Below are 16,946 nucleotides of genomic sequence, written 5' to 3' on the forward strand. Positions count from 1 at the left end.
CTTCTTAGTCAATCCATCCTGGTTTCTTGAGACACCTCACCGTTTTTCTTTTCTTTCCTACACTGGAACCTGTTTTGGAAATTGTTCCCTTATCAGTACTCTACTCTTTATGAGAAAGTCCCATCCGTTCCTGAACTCCTTTATCCTTTTAGTATTTCTGACCATAGAATCACCCTCCAATACTTCTCTAATTTTAACTGAAATCCGCTCCTCCTAAAGGTCCTAGAATGCGTGTCTATCCTGACGCTTGCCTGGCTTTCTCCTTGTCCACTCTTATAACAAAACTCCAGAAGCACATGGTCACTTCCACCCTAAGGATTCCCACCACTTCACCCCATTAACCAAGTCACTCTTTGTTTTGTTAGGACTCAGATCTAAAATAGCTGACACCCAATCTTGTTGCCTCTCCTTCCCACCTTTTGGGCAAATGAATTTGTCTTCCAGGCAAGTGGGAATTTGCCCAGGACCTTGAGGTATTTTTGCTGAGTTTGCACTTACCAGCTCTCCGGTGTTTCCTTGTTGCCCTCCGCTACTCTCTTGATTCTTGTGTGTCCATCTTTCTCCTCCTCCCTCTCCTATTATCCTGTCACTCCCACCATTAATCATACCTGTTATTTATCTAGTATCTTTCGAGGGTGGTGGTCATCTGTTTCTAGAAAGGCCTCATTTCCCAAACTTCCTCACGTCTGATTGGGGTGTCTGTAGCAGACTTCCCACCATAACCATCCATTTTGTTTCCCTCACCTTTAATTTTAGCCAGATCGCTCTTCCACTTGGCTTCTCATTGATTGATGTCCGGGATCTCTTCACTGGTGTAACTATCTCTGACATATAGTGCTATTCCTCCTCCTTTCTTGTTTGGACTATCCCTCCTCCTTCGTTAAATCCTTTATCTCTTGGTTTACTACCCTCCTATTTTCCCCACTTCCAATTATGAGGCCTCATTATAGTCTATTTCACATTCCAGTTGTTCCGTGATGCCTGTTCTCTATATTTTGCTTTGTTTGTACTAGGAGTTCGAGTTCATCTTGCTCTATTTCCACCTTCTCTGTGCATTAGTGCTACAGACCATCACAGACCTGGTTCTGCAGCAACAATACAATAGCTTACAATTTTTAAAACCCGGTTATTACACACTAATTAATTTGACAAGTCAAAAATATAAAATCCCTTAAAAAATTCACCACGTTAAACATATAAAACATACCAAAGCAAACCACCCCAATAAGAAGGCTTCTTGGCACAATAAGTTATTAATAAGACCGAGAAAGGAAAAGAAAAGTTTTTTTTGCCTGCTGGCAGGAGGGGAGGAGAACAGGAAGGGGCCAGTTAGCCTCCACCTCCATGCACAGGGAGTAAACTAACAGGCTGGGAGCAGCCGTCCTGAGAAGGCTCTATCTCTTTCCTCACCAAACGAGGCCTGTGATGGTTATTGAGACCAAGAGAAAGCCTTCCCCCTGAAGATCCTTAAAGATTTCCTGGCAGTGTTCATAAGGGATATATGGTCCTTTCACAATGTTTTTTGGTTTATAGCCAAATATATTTTTGAAAGGGACATCGTAGCCTTGCCGTTTAATTCCTTATAGTGCCTCCTCAAATCTCCTGGTTAAATATTCGCCAGAAAAACAATAGATGGTCTTTTGCAGCCCAATTTCCAAGCCAGTACTTAGAAATAGATATTTTCTGGAACCAACAAATTTCCTCCTAAAACTCACTTTATATTAAAAATGTCAAAACTAAAAACATAATTCTCACAAAACTCTATTTCATAGGAAAAACAGAAACCAATAAAAACGTTTTGTCATTACTACTCTTTTTTCTGTGTTTGTTTTCATTTAAACAGCAAGTTCTCCAGTTGAGCTCATAATAATGCAGGCGCTTTGCTGGGTGCATGATGATTTGAATGAAGTAGACATTGGCAGTTATATCTTGAAAGTTTGTGGGCAAGAAGAAGTTTTGCAGAAGTAAGCAGATTTTTTCATGTGAATGTTTAACTGTGCTTAGAACATGATTACTTGAAAAATGCCTTACTTAAATATTAAACTGTGTAAAAGCAAAACTGCAGTGTTTTTATTTTTAATTTGGGGTGGAGGGGGAAGTATTACAGGGGTTTTCTGCTGTTTGTTAACTTTCAGTTCTCCTCATCTGGATTTGAGCTATTATTTTCTGAAACTTCAGAACTGATTTTATGGGAAATGCTTTGTTCAGTAGTTTAAATTTTGTTTTGATAATTGAAGTAGAATCATAACTTTTAGCTGCTCTTGTAAAAAAAGGTGGTACCACTGAAACTTGTCAAATGTATGTGTGTGGGGGGGTCTTTTCTTGTTGGCTTCTGGCTTCAAATTTATTGATTTCTTTTGACTTTTTTAAAATGGTGACTTCTGTGCTATATTTTTCTCTGTCTGCCTGTTAAAATTTCTGCCATGCCTGTTTTTAAGACTCATGCTGGCATGCTGTAGAAATAGTGCAAATATAATATGGATTACACAATGGGAATATGAATCTGATGATATCAGGGAACATTATTACAATCCTTGATGTGATCAGATCCTAAGCCCACAGATTGGATGGAACTTTTCCACCTGGTACTTGGGTTCAGGACTCTTAGGATTGCCCTCCCTCCTCTTTCCATACATGGAGAAAGGGAATGGGGAGTGACCCCTTCTGAGCCAGGAATTGGATGAGACATGAACTCAAACTCAGCCAGCTCTTGATAGCCTTGACCGAGGGCATGGTCCCAAGTCTTCACTATCTCAGATTTCTGGTTGGATGTAAAAATGGGAATTCCTTTTCACATACAGGGGAATCTGTGTTGTTATTTCCGAGTGATAATGGAGATTCCTAAACATGGGGAGACAGCTTGTCAGGGAGAGAGAACATTGGAGAAGATCCAGCAAGCTAAATATTGATCAGGAAATTAGTTTCATTCTTTTTTAAAAATCTAACCATGATTAATACTGATCATACAAATCTAATGCTGTAAGCCATAGTTAAGGAAGGGAGTGGGTACTAGAGTTAATTAAGAGTGACAGGAAGCACATGGATCCATCTCTTAATCATGAGCAAAGAAATAGGAAAGCGTCTTCTAAATAGTTTTTGAGGGGTTTTCCGGGCTTTGTGGCCATGTTCTGTAAATATTAGAAAACATAGCCACTAGCCAGGAAAACCCACAAAAAATATGGACGCTGGCCATGAATGCCTTCAACTTCATGTTAGACATGTCTTCTAAATTCTCATCACTGTTAATTTGCCAAAAAAAAAAACCCAAACGTTCTGAAAAGTGTATTGCGAAATTGAAATCACATTTAACCATAGTACCTGTTGCTTTAACAGTAAACATAGTGTAGGAAGCCATGAATACATACAGAACTGCCGCAAGTGGGACTCAGAGATCAAACTGCAGCTCCTGACCTATAATGTTATATGTAGAGACCTGGCACGAACAGTAAGTACAACATAAATAAGCATCCTTAAAGCAACCGTGGTTTATTGATATCATGTTTATTATTATGCCTGTTCCAGTCCTCTCCTGATTGGAACAGAGGGAAAATATAGAATTATGGAATCATTGAAAGGGGCTCTGAGGGCCATCAGGTACAATTTGTTGCTCAATGCAGGATTTCTTAGCTAGAGCATCTCAAGCAGGCAGCTGTCCAGACTTTTTTTGAAATCACCCAGAGAAGGCAGTCCCACCACCTCTCTAGGCAATTGGTTTCATTACCAAACTGATCTTGCTGTCAAGACGTTCCTTCTAATGTTCAGTGAAAATCTACTCTTCTGTAACTTAAAACCATTAGACCTAGTTCTACCTGCTGAGACAGCAGAGAAGAAACTGGCACCTTCCTCTTTGTTGCAGCCTTTGAGGTATTTAAAGAGTGCAATCATGTCACCAGTCTTCTCTTCACCATTACAAGGGGAGTAATTTGTTCTCATTTTAGTTACCAATGAAGATTAAAAATAATTGTAGCTTCTTACATCTGAACAAATATAGAGATAAATATATATTTGCACCTAGCAATTCAAACTGTGTGTATATTGTATAATATTAACCTCAAAACACATAACTGTTTCCTAGACAAAGAATTGTTGTCACTAATAATGTCTTGATCTGACTATCTAATTTCCTTGATAAGATTGCTTTTAGTTTTTCTATTATAAGAAATAGGAAGGTTCTATTCCTTTCTTGTGGCAGTAAATGGAAATGCCCTACAGAAATGTGCTGCAGGACAGAGTGAGGAATGTGTGGCCCTGCAGATTATGCCCTGCAGACTGCAAACCACATCAGCCTTAGCTAGCAAGCCACTGGTGAGATGATGGTGTACAATCCTACAACATCTGGAGTCCTGTACATTCCCCATCCCTACTGTAACATTCTAAGCCAACTATTAGAAGCCACTTTTACCATAGGTGATGTACTTTTCAAACAGCTGAGATGTAAATTTACCTTGTATCTTAAAAATCAAGAAACTTAACAGTAATCACCACAGGTGGAAGCAACAGCTGCAAAATCCCTTCATACCCATAAGTAGTTTGGTAATAGGCATTATGAATCTTGGTATATGTAAATAGGCTTTCCATATGTATTGCATTTATATTGTAATATGTATATGGACTTTGCATAAGTAGAATATTTAAAGGTTAAAATAGTTGTGTATTTAAGGAAGAGGGGGAAGTGTAATTTTTCTTTTTTTCCCCTAAGATAAAAAAAAAGACAAATTACTTTAGATTACTTTTTAAAGTTGCCATTTCTTCAAAGAAACAACCTAGAATGCTAGCAATATATTCAGATAACTTCCATATTTTTCATTATTAGGCTGATGATGATGAGACACCAATAGATTTGACCAAATATCTGTGTAATGTAGAAAAACTCTTCAAAGAAAGCATTCAAAGGTAACCACTCTGTCATAACACATTTTGTATTCAAACATATTGCCTCCTAATGTCTTTATATTGTGTTTACAAATACTTTCACCTATAATATCACTATTATTTGTTCCAGCCATTCGCTTGAAGAGCTCTTAGAAACTTATCACAATCAAGTCGCTATACTTCTTAAAAATGAGGTAAGCTTTATATTTAATTTTCTTCATTATACATTTCATGCACTACTAATCACAAGTTTTGGCATATAGAGAGAAAAGTGGTGAAGAGTTTTTGCTCAGCAGTTAGGCAGCTTTTGGCCTTCCAGATGTTGATTCTGGCTAGAGCTGACAGATATTTCAGTCCACCATTTTGCCATAGTTATTTGCAAGCAGTATGTAACTGTTTATATAAATAGGTGTAATATGAAGGGCCACAATTTGCCTCTTCCTGAATAACTGTTGTGTTGAATGTTACAATCATCTGGGAGGCTCTTCTTGAGATACCTCAGGTACATTAAGTGTTTCAAGGGAGAAAACATTCTCAGAGAAGTTCTCTAAATATGAATGGAATACCGTTTTCATGGAAGTGTGACTAGCACCAATGTAGAAATTATTTTGGCAGCGGCTCAGATCTTTCTTTCGTTCTTTTTACCTAGATATACTAATCAGCTGATTCTTTGTTTTATTGTAACTTCTTAATTTTATTGAGATATATAAATTTTATATGTTGTTGGTTTTGTTTTTAGATTTGTAGTTTTTAGACTACAAATGAGAATTCATTATTTCCACGGAGTCTGTGCCAAAAACTCTTAAAAGTTCTCTCGTAATTCTTTATGAGAATCTCTAGTTGTCTGAGTGATGTTACAAACCACTGAACAATATGTTGTGATCCCACTCTTCATCTTTTATTATAGACTTCATGACTGTAAATGTCTTCTCTCTCCCTCCCTCCCTCCCTCCCTCCCCATGCCACATAGTGGTGGTATAATATGTCATGTCTCACTTGGGTGGGGTTGTGGGATGGGGATCCAATTCAGGATTTGAGTAATTGCTAAAATCAACTTTAGAAATCAAAGACGTTTTTTTTCCTGCTGCTAAGAATGATATGCCAATGCAGATGGTGAACCTCCTGATGTTGATGAATTACTACTCTTTTAACCCTTCACAAGCTGGTTTGGAGGTAGTAAGAACTGGACTTCAATATCTCGGAAGAGCCACTGATTCCTTATCTACATTCTTAGCTAATATTGGCTGAAGACAGGTTTCCACATGTCTCTGTGATGTACACTCCATTTGTAACCACTGTATTTTCCTGTATGACAGCATCCTAGGCTTCCTTTCCACACTGCTGTCCCCAAACTAAAACAGACCCTTTTTAAAAAATCTCTATTAAAATGGGCTTTGGAATGGTAACATGGATGTAATTCAAGATTTAGACAAGCTTTTCCAAAACAAGATCAAAACTTTATTGTATAGACGTTTCTAACAAAAATTACTTGGATAAATGTAAATAAACAATTGTTGTTGCAGGCACTTGTGCTTCTTATTTCAGATGGTAACGTTTCTTTCTTAGTTATGACTGTTATAAAATGGTTTTCTTATTTACTGTATATACTCATGTATAAGTCTAGAAATTTTAATCAAAAAATTGCCCCCCAAAACCTGAGTCGACTTATCCATGGGTCAATGCGAATACTGTACTTTAATGTTTATTGACAAAGGAACCATACTCTGCTGAAAGGCAAGAGTATAACCTCTCTTGGAAGCACTAACTCCCCTCTACTCTCTTGTCTATCTAGCCTTTAGTGTGAACACAAATAGTTATGCCTGCTAGAATTTTGTAAGTTCTTTGGCACTGCTTTTCTTTGCGTCATCTTTTAGAATCCTTGTTACTTGCCCCTAAGTTAATACCCTTGACTTATCTACGGGTCATATCAAAATACATAATTGGGACCCCAAAACCTGCCCTCGGCTTATACAGTATATGAGGTCGACTTATGGTCGAGTATATATGGTAAATCTCTACAGAATATCAATGTTCTAGTCTTCAAGAGCACTCACACCATTCTTATATATGATCTTTTCTTAAATATTTCTGCTGCTCAGGCCTACTATATCCCTCAGGATATCTTCTTCTCTAAAACTCCTTCACTTAGAGTTCTACACAGGAACTAAGGCCCGTTACAAACGGGCCTATAGTACAGACTGGGTCTGTATTAGGGTTAGAAAGGGGCGTCCCATCCGGACGCCCCTAATCCTAATACAGACAGAGTCCGTACAAAATGGCGGCGCCTGTTCCACACGGGGGCCGCCATCTTTACGTAGTGGACGCACTGCGTCCACACGTTGCGCAGCACATATGACGCTATGAGTGCACCATTGGCGCCTCGCGGCATCATATCCATGCCGCAAAGAGAAACACCATTTTGGCGCTTCTTTGCTGCGCGGAGGAGTCGCGCTGTTTGGCTGCTGCGACTCCTCCGCACTGCAACCGGCAGCGGCACGAGACCGCCCATTTTGGGCGGTCTGTAACACACCTAAGTTCTTCTTCTCTGCACTATAGCCTAACAATCCTACCCTGGAACCCTCAAAATCTGTCTCTGGACACAGGAAGACTATAGCACCCTGAAGACCAAACCCTATCTATCTTTCCAACTGTCACTGATGGGGTTTTTATCTCCTCCCAGCCAGCATTCCATTGGCTACTGCCAGCAGGCTTGTGATTGGCTGTTGCACATCTGCCTTTTCTCTACAGTCTCTCCTCAAATCTAAACATTCCTTTTTTAAAAATGGAGTCACTGGCTGTAATCACAGTTTTGTTCTGAAAAATGTTCTGAAATTTCACATTCTTATTTGTCTATGGATAACATCTGAAGCCTCTCTTCCACTTTTCTCCACTTAGACCTACTGTTTTCAAAGATTGTTTTTTGGCAACCTATATAACTTGTTATTACATTTGCTTTTCGCAGAACCAGCTCAAAGCAGTAGATCCAGTCATTAAAGCTGTCAGAAAAATTTGCTGTACATTGGATGGCGTAGAAACCCCTGCCATTACAATGGCCGTAAAGAAACTAAGAAGAGCAGTTAACCTTCCACGAAGTAAGAGTCCTGAGGTAATCAACTCATTCCTGTTTTCTGGTGGGTACATAGTGAATTATAACGCACATTTAGTCCTGTCACCTGCCAACAGATTAAAAAAGTAATAAGAAGAGTCCTGATGGATAAGGGTGAAGTCGTCTCTGGCCCAACACTTTATTCACACCAACAGATGTCTTTGGGAAGTCCTCCAGCAAGACAAGAGTGCACTAGCACCATCCTAGTGGATTCTCTCTCTCTCTCTCTCTCTCTCTCTCTCTCTCACACACACACACACACACACACACACACACACACCGGCTGATATATAGATACATGCTGCCTCTGGTTCTGGAAAAAATATATAGCCATCATAAATAATAGCCACAAATATCCTCAAAAGTAGATATCAAGCGGGTAGATATTTAGCTGTCAGAAAAGCATAGCATTGATGTGAGTGGAAAGTTCTTCCAGTCTTCTTCAAAAAAAGAGCATAGAAATATACTTGAAGCAGACTACAGTGGACCCTTGTTATATGCTGGGGTTTGGTTCCAAGATCCCCCGTGTATAACAAAATCCGTGTATGCTCAAGTCCCATTAAATATAATGACATAGCAAAATGGTGTCCCTAATAAAAAATGGAACATCAAGGTAAATTTATACTTTTTTGGAACATTTTCAAACCGTGTATGCTTGAATCTGTGTATAAAAAATCCGTGTATAAGAAGGGCCGACTGTATATGCCATTGCATTTACAGCCTTCAAAGGGCCTTGGAGTAGTGACGTGAGAACATCCCTCATCCTTATCCCAAGCTTTTTTTTTTTTTAATTTACAGTTAAAGATAGGAGTGACTTGGCTTCAGCTGAGAAGATGCTTGTTTTTACTTATACCAACTGAAATTTTTATTGCGACAAGAAAAAATGATCACAATCTTACTGTGATTCCAGAATTTTCTGTCTTGCTAAGTAACCATGGAACTGTTTCAGGCATTTATTTTGCTAGTTTTTACAAGCAGTTTTCAATTGTGAGGATGTTCTTACATTTTCTCTTATCTTATTACATAGATGTCTTTTGACGAGGCTAACAAGAATTCGATTGGTATGTACAAAGCTTTATCTTTTCTTTTGTCTTTAATGGCTGCTTTAATCATTAACCTCCTAAAAAAAATGAAACTCTTACCTAGGTTCACTGCAAACTGAAAGCCCTCTACAAGTGAGCCTAGATCAGCTGACCTCAGCAGTCTATGGTCTTCTTCAGCTCCACTTGAACTCATGTAGCAGTCCTTCTTTAAACACTCCAGAGACTGAGAGAAGTACTAAAGAAGCATGGACTGCCACAGAGCATCTCCAGTTCACAGTATTTGCTGCTCACGGAATTCTCAGTGGCTGGGTCTCTGTGTAAGTAATTAAAATAAGAACTTGTTTGCCCACTGTCTCCTACACTGTGCATGTGATAAGGTTTTGATTCACCACAATCTTTCCCTTTCCAGTTATGAAAAATACTATTTGGTTTGCTCTCTGACCCACAATGGAAGAGATCTTTTTAAACCTGTCCAGTCCAAGAAAGTTGGAACATACAAGAATTTCTTCTATTTGATTAAATGGGATGAATTGTAAGTGATCGGTTTTACCTGATTCAGAAAATTATTGTGATTCCTTTTATTAGTGTCTGTTAGATCCCTCAAGATGATTAATTAAGCACTCCCAGCTCTATCAGATCATATTGTTAACTGGGTATGCATGTCTTTCATTTTCATTTTTTTTGTTATCCAGTCCATAAGATTCTGAAGATTATACCAAGCTCATCAGCATAATTTTAAAATAGAGGTTGGGAGTGAGGCTGAGGGAATGAGTGAGGACAATCACTTATTTAAATATGCTGCAAATTTAAATACCAGGTTTTGGAGTCAGGATTTGGAGGAAGCTATGTTGCACCATAAATGTCTTTGTATATGTTATTTTAAATATATATTTCTGTTCCTCATGCAACTAAGAGATATAGATACTGGCTCATTCTAAAGTAATGTATATAGAAGTCCAACTACCTATTTGCTTATTACTTGGCTATTAGGTTTTCCCAGGTACAGATCAAGACTAGGCTTTGGTATTAAATACTCACTTCCACAAGTCTTCTTCATTGCTTTGTACAATCCTTCACCTGCTTCCCTCAGTGCAATTAGGAATTAATTTTTTAACATCAAACATGTATTTTTAATCTAAACATAGGATTCCCGACTGTGGTCTTCCTTGAAATAGCCCTTACTGCCTCAATATAGAAATGACAGTAAACTGTTAATGATGGTGTTCCTTCTCTTCTCATTGTGCAATTTCTTTTGCACTAATGGTTATCAATATGGTATGAGATACATTTTTTTAAGAGAGGTGTTTCCTGAAGTAACAATTAATGAGATTGCAGTAGATAAACATTTATATTTAATATGCAATGGAAGTGTACTATAAAGCAATATCTAAAAAAGTGAAAAACTGCATATTACTTTACCTCGTGTTTTTATCAAAAATGAAAATGTGAATTACCCCTAACAATTCAGTTTTCTTATTTGCAGAATAATATTTCCTATCCAGATCTCTCAGTTACCATTAGAATCTATCTTAAGCCTTACTCTCTTTGGAATATTAAATCAAAATAGTGGCAGTTCACCTGATTCAAACAAGCAACGAAAAGGACCAGAGATGTTGGGTCAAGTTTCCTTCCCTCTCTTTGATTTTAGACGGTAAGTATTCAAAATGTCACAAATAGTAGCATGGGTTGAGAGTTTTGTTTACAAAAGAGTTAAACTAAATAGACTCCAAAGAGAAATTTACTTTAATTAAGTGGGATTCTAGATCATTCAGTCATTCATTCAGAGTTTTTGTACTGCCAGAGTGGCTTACAAATGTTTAATTAGACAGTTACTGCCCTCAGGCTTACAATCTAAAAAAGACATGACACAAAAGGAAAAAGGAATGGCAGCAGGGAAGGGGATCAAGTCCAACAGACACTGCCAGTTCTCCTCTCCCTGTGAGGCCGTGGCAGTGGTAGTTGGAATGGAAGGAGGTATCATGTCTATTTTTTCTATTCCTGTCATGTCTATTTTGAATAATACATATGAAAATAATTTTTCCATAATAGTTAATAAATGATGATGATGATGATGATGATGATGATGAAGAATAAGTATGATAGTCTACTGTCCTGTTGGGCTGCTTAAGTTCCATTGAAGTCAGTTGGATTCAAGGAGCACAGTTTAACAGGATTTTAGTCATAACCTATGTTAATTATTTTTTAAAAGATTCTAATGTTCTTTTGCTCTCTACTGCTGTCCCACAGTTTCTCAGTATATTTTCTCTTTTACCTAAAATAAGTGTGCTTTGTGCTGTAGAAACCTACTAGGATGATTGTTATCCTACATGAACACCAGACCGGTTAGAAAAGTATATGTGCTGTCTTGTTTGTTTCATGCCCTTAGAATGTTGACTTCTGGAACAAAACTTTTATACCTTTGGACTCCTTCTGCAAGCCCTGTTTCTGGGGTAGCCCATAAAAAAGGAAACCTAATGGAAAGAATAGTATTGCAGGTAAAGCTGTTTCCCTTTTCATGTATTCAAAGGTTTTTCTGTCTATTCTAGGGTAGTAACAAACTGCTTCTTTCAGTGATACCTGTTAGTTCACACATGGGAATTTGAATCCCATGTTTAGTCAGCTCTTTTTCCTCTGTCCACTTTATATGGCCTTAGTCTAAATACACACAAAAGATTCCTTAATATTTGTTGAAGCGACTGCAATAAATTGAACTTTCAGTTCTCTCTTTATGTGCACAAAATGGTTTTTATTTTTGATTACAATGATTGTATATATTCATAGCATTTATTTATCTATATATTCATAGCATTTATACACATACATATATACAGGCAGTCAGAAGCACACAAACATATATACACAAAAGTGTAGGTTTTACAAATGAAAGGTTATGTATGAAAGCTTTCGTTTTATGTATACCCATACTGTATATAGTACACTTGGTCCTCCACATTTGCGCCTTGACACTCGCAATTTTGATTATTCATGGGTTCAAGGCTGGGTGCGTGTACACACCTCCTCCTCCTTCTCCTTCCTGGGCTTTTCCCCTAAGGGGAAAAAGCCCAGAAGGGAGAAGCCAGGAAGTGTGCACATGCCAACTCTGACCTTCCCCGGGTGGATCAGTGTCTGAATAAGGCAGGCACCCATCTGACCAGGGAAAAGCCTTGGAGGGGATAGACCCATCCCCTTCTCTTTCACAGGCCGATTGGTGCCTGCCTTGCCCAGGCATCCATCCGCCTGGGAAAAGAGCCCTGGAAGGGATGGATTCATCCCCTTCCCTTTCTCGGGCAGATTGCTCTCTGAGCAAGGCAGGCACCCATGCACCCAGGAAAAAGCCGGGGTGGGGGGATGGACCCTTGCTCTCCTGGGCAGATGAGTGCCTGGGAATGATGTCTTTCTTGCGGGTTTTTGTTTGTTTGTTTGCTTGCTTGTTGCCAGCAGCCACAGGCATCCCACTAGTCCGGGGGTGTGCGTCATCTGTACACCATGCCCCCAGATGAGCCTGAAGCCAGCACCTTAGGCCCGTATGTTTTGAGCCTTTGTAATCATGATTAAATAGGCATGTAATCTAAAGTAGTCCTCCCCAAACTGTGCCCTTTAAGTGATTTTGGACCTGCTCCCAGAAGCCTCAGCCAAGTTGGCCAATAGTCTGGGATTCTAAGAGGTAAAGTGCAAAATCCCTTAAAGAGCATAGTTTGGGAACCACTGAATTGTAAAACATTAGTGATGATTTCTGCATTAGTGGCAAGGGAGCAATGTGTATAGAAGGGAGGTGGAAATTAAGGTGGGGAAGAAAAGAACCCCTGAAGCGCCAGCAGGTAGGTGTATGCCATAGTTCGCTTTGATACTGATTTATTTTTAAAACTTTCAGGTTGACTTTCCTTCTTTGTCATTTGATATTATTTACAAAAACCCTCAAGCTGCAAATGGTTCCGCATGTAATTCTATAGATGCATTGGAAAAAGATTCAAGAGAGCGTCTTATTTCCATTCTTTCTAAACAGGGTGCTGTCAGGTATGTAACACTGCATTAGCAGTTGTGCTTTCCATAATTAGCACATAGATTTTATTTTTTTTACATTAAATATACATATTGAGCATCTCTGATGTTGTCATACACTTAAACTAAATCTGGTTATTCTAAAAATATCTTTATATAGCTGTGTAACAATCTTCCTATAGTTCTGAATCTCGCAGAAATCCCTTTAATCTGTAATACACCATTCTTTCTTCAGCAGTAGAACAGGAGAGCACTTAGCCCCATCTCATCTGTCCTCACTTTGCCAACATGGACAGTAATATATGTGAAAAGGAGAAATTACTGATCACATGGAAAATCTAGGCAAGTGGGATTGTGGGGTTCTTCCTTCTGTAGAAAGATTCTGCATAAATAGGAACCTGTTCTCTTCCCATGTGATGAAATGTTGAAGAAGTTGTGGAGAACAATGTCTGAACAGGATTACCGTTTAAACCAGGGGTAAGGAACCTAAGGCCCTCCAGGTTCTGATGAACTACCATTCCCATCATGCCTGACCACCAGCCAAGCTAAAGGAAGTTTTAGCAAGGGTCACGAGAGCTTGGTTGTAGCCACATGTAACCATAAGGGGAGGAGCTACAACCAAGCCCTCATGAGCCCGGCTAAAGCCTCTTTCGGCTTGACTGGTGGGGGGGGGCATGATGGGAATGGTAGTTCGTAAGAATGTGGAGGGCCGTAGGTTCCCCACCATGGTCTAAACCTTTTCTCTTTAGGTTCTAAGACTACATCATACTGGATTTTCCTTTATAATTTTGACAGGATTCTAGAAGTCAGAGGGAACTGCATGGTACAGTGCTACCTCGGGTTATGAAATTAATTCGTTCCGCCGCGGCGTTCGTAACCCGATACATTTCGCAACCCGAAAAAGGCTTTTCCGAAGCGCGGCTAGCGGCTGGAAAGCCGCTAGCCGCGCTTCGCATTTGAATTTCGCGCCGAAAAAACTTTCGTAACCTGAAAAAAATATCGTAACCCGGAACAGTTTTTTCCTATGTAACTTTTTCGTATCCCGGAAATTTCGTAACACGATCAATTCGTATCCCGGGGTACCACTGTACTTTGGCTCATTGCTTCCTATTTGTCTTGAATAAGTAGAAAATGTAGAAAGGAATTAATAGAGCCCCATTTGGTAATAGTGTTGCTTCCTGTCCCTCTGAACAATGCAAGTCAAGGTGGTGATCTGTGGAATGGTGTTGTCTTGTGAGCCATTGGCTGCTGGTCCATGGTAGGTGTCCAGGAAAGAAAGAAATAATTGTAGTCTGTGTGTACAAATATGATCCCTGGCACACTGCGGGAAGAAAGCATTGTTTAAGAAGCATTGTCTTTGATGAAATAAATGACGCTTTCTTAAAATAACTTGTAGCCTTCTAGATGTTGTTGGACAATAACCCATCATCCCTCACCATTGTGCTAGCTACAGCTAGTAGAAATTGAAGTCCAACAACATCAGCAGTCCATAAGCTGCTTAACCCTACTTTGAAGTATTTATAGGTCATGATGACCCTGATTACACCTGCAAGTACTCTCATTACGTCTGCAGTGAAGTCTGCAGAGCATGTGATAATATTATATTGGCATTGCAGAATAGTTTATCTTTTCTCCTGTTCAGTCTTGGCTTAGTTTTAAAACCAAGACTCATGTCTGGGAGTTCTGATGGGGCAAATGATGGAGAACAATCTGACACTGAATCCACATAAGATGAAAGTAATGTTACTGGAGATGGACTTTTAGGGGAAATAGGATTTTGTTGATCCGTGTTTCAAAAGATTTTCCAGTTAAAGGTTTTCAGGGTCTACACTGATGTCTTGAAAATGTAATAAACAATTTAAAATGCCACCTCCTCATAAAAGAAAATCATGAAAACATGGGGAACAAAACATACAAATGATTAAAAATCTGGTAAAATAAAATAAAATTTCACTGGATGCTTACACACAAACAGAATAGGTATCAGGCAAGCCCCTGGGATTTATTTTTCTTCCATGTAGTGCTAAAAGTGCACTTAGGTTGCTCTAGTTGCTGTGGTGACTAGTTACAGTGTCATGAACTAACAAAGATATTTTGAATCCCTTTTGTAGCCTGTCTAGAAAAGACAAAACATTTTTGTGGGAGAAACGACATTATTGCCATACAGATGTAAATAGCCTTCCAAAGGTTTTAGCTAGTTCACCGAACTGGGACTTGACAACTCTCCCTGAAATATATTTGCTGCTTCAGCAATGGTCTCCCTTACCTCCTCTGACTGCATTAGCATTGCTGGACTCCAAGTGAGTAAAATGTGCTAATTTCAGGACTCATGAATGTGGAGATAAGTTATTAGGTATTAAGCATTTTAAGTTAGAAGTATATTTCATCTTCTTTTTTTATAAAAAAAATTTTTTTAAGTACAAGCTACATTAACAGTCCAGTACCTTACTGACAGTTTGCTGGTTTAGCAGACATTTCTGTTGCTACATGGACATTTGTTTAGAGGTCACACATGGCTGAATGCTTTTCTTGTAGCACTTATAATTCCAAATTGTTACGCATGACAGGCTTATAGCCTGATTCTGTGGGTGCTGTAGCAGCAGATAAATGGTATGGAATGTGCCAGTCACTGTGCCAGAATGCAGCAGTGATAATGCTGACACTGAAATAATGTTATGTCAGTATACTCTAGTATCTAACATTGGGAATAGCAATCATCAGCTTGAAACGACTTATAAGCAGAATTTTTTGATGGTTTATCTTTTGTTCCTTTCCTAGAGAGAGATAATTACTTGCTAATTGAATATGTTTGAGCACAATCCAGTGACTTGTCTGTTGTACTAAACTGATGGATTTGAATAGTAACTTCGAAGGCTGTTTACTTGGCTTTCCTGCAGACATGTGACACATTTTTGTATAGGCTGAGAATTGACTTAGATTCATCCCCAATAAAAATAATGGTTGCAATTCCCAGAACAACTAGGGATATATATGTTCTTGTTGCACTTAAATGAAATATACAGTTAATTACACTTTAACATTTGTAGTTTTACAGATCAAGAAGTAAGAACAAAAGCTGTGCAGTGGATTGAGACAATCAGTGATGATGAACTGGCTGATATTCTTCCCCAGTTTGTGCAGGTGAGGAGAGTACCTTATGAAATGTTTTGAGAAGGACAAAATTGCACAAAAAATAATTAATAGAATGTTTAACTTTTTGAAAGTATAGCTTTTTCACTGTTGGAATATTTAGTCCAATAATTCACATCTGCAATTGAACTATGGAGTAGCAGTTATTCTAAAAAAAGTAAGCTGTACCTACTTCACTTTCCCAGCTCCCCAATCATTTGCATGGAAATCCTACTTGCATATTCTGATTAAGTCAAATAATCAGGATAAACCTTTTTTCTTTATTTGTTTGAATGTTATTCAATCTGATATATCTGTTGAGAACTATAAATGGGTAGGTGTTCTCCATCCTCTTCTTGGCAGTGGCCAGAAAAAAGAAGCTTAATTCCAGGAGAAACTGTGTGCAAACAGTATGAAAGAAATATTTGAAAGGCTGAAGTTTCTTGGTTCATAAAAAGGACAGGGTCATAGGTACTGTGCCCAAATGATAGGTGCCATCAGAGACTATTCTTAGTGTTCTTTTTGCCCCTCCTGAATTTAGGTAGGCAGTAATCAGAGACATTGCTTGGACAAAATAACTGGGACATTTCGTGTGGCAGCAGAATTCGTATTCTTTTGACACTAGGTTAAAGCCTTTTTCTACAATCAGCCTTTACACTGTGTCAGTCTTAACTCAGCTTAATATTATTGGATTGATTGACTGTTCTACTGTTGTTACTGATTGCCTTACTTAATACTTGGCTTTTTTTTTGTCTTTAAACTACTTTCATTTTTGCATTGTTCTTCCAATTATGAAG

General features: G+C 38.6%; 1 protein-coding gene across 1 annotated transcript in view; it reads left to right on the top strand.

Moving 5' to 3' along the window:
- The window catches only part of LOC121927575 (phosphatidylinositol 4-phosphate 3-kinase C2 domain-containing subunit alpha-like), a 376,515-nt gene that overhangs the window by 339,042 nt on the left and 20,527 nt on the right, over window positions 1–16,946 (top strand). The window contains exons 3-15 of the mRNA XM_042461292.1: window positions 1,844–1,964; window positions 3,334–3,445; window positions 4,814–4,893; window positions 5,003–5,066; window positions 7,835–7,978; window positions 9,006–9,039; window positions 9,125–9,338; window positions 9,431–9,553; window positions 10,505–10,672; window positions 11,408–11,516; window positions 12,893–13,035; window positions 15,132–15,320; window positions 16,068–16,161. Of these exons, the coding sequence (XP_042317226.1) occupies window positions 1,844–1,964; window positions 3,334–3,445; window positions 4,814–4,893; window positions 5,003–5,066; window positions 7,835–7,978; window positions 9,006–9,039; window positions 9,125–9,338; window positions 9,431–9,553; window positions 10,505–10,672; window positions 11,408–11,516; window positions 12,893–13,035; window positions 15,132–15,320; window positions 16,068–16,161 (1,595 nt within the window). The remainder of the gene's footprint in view (window positions 1–1,843; window positions 1,965–3,333; window positions 3,446–4,813; window positions 4,894–5,002; window positions 5,067–7,834; window positions 7,979–9,005; window positions 9,040–9,124; window positions 9,339–9,430; window positions 9,554–10,504; window positions 10,673–11,407; window positions 11,517–12,892; window positions 13,036–15,131; window positions 15,321–16,067; window positions 16,162–16,946) is intronic.

This window comes from Sceloporus undulatus, chromosome 1 (assembly GCF_019175285.1).
Source record: "Sceloporus undulatus isolate JIND9_A2432 ecotype Alabama chromosome 1, SceUnd_v1.1, whole genome shotgun sequence".
Lineage (NCBI taxonomy): Eukaryota > Metazoa > Chordata > Lepidosauria > Squamata > Phrynosomatidae > Sceloporus > Sceloporus undulatus.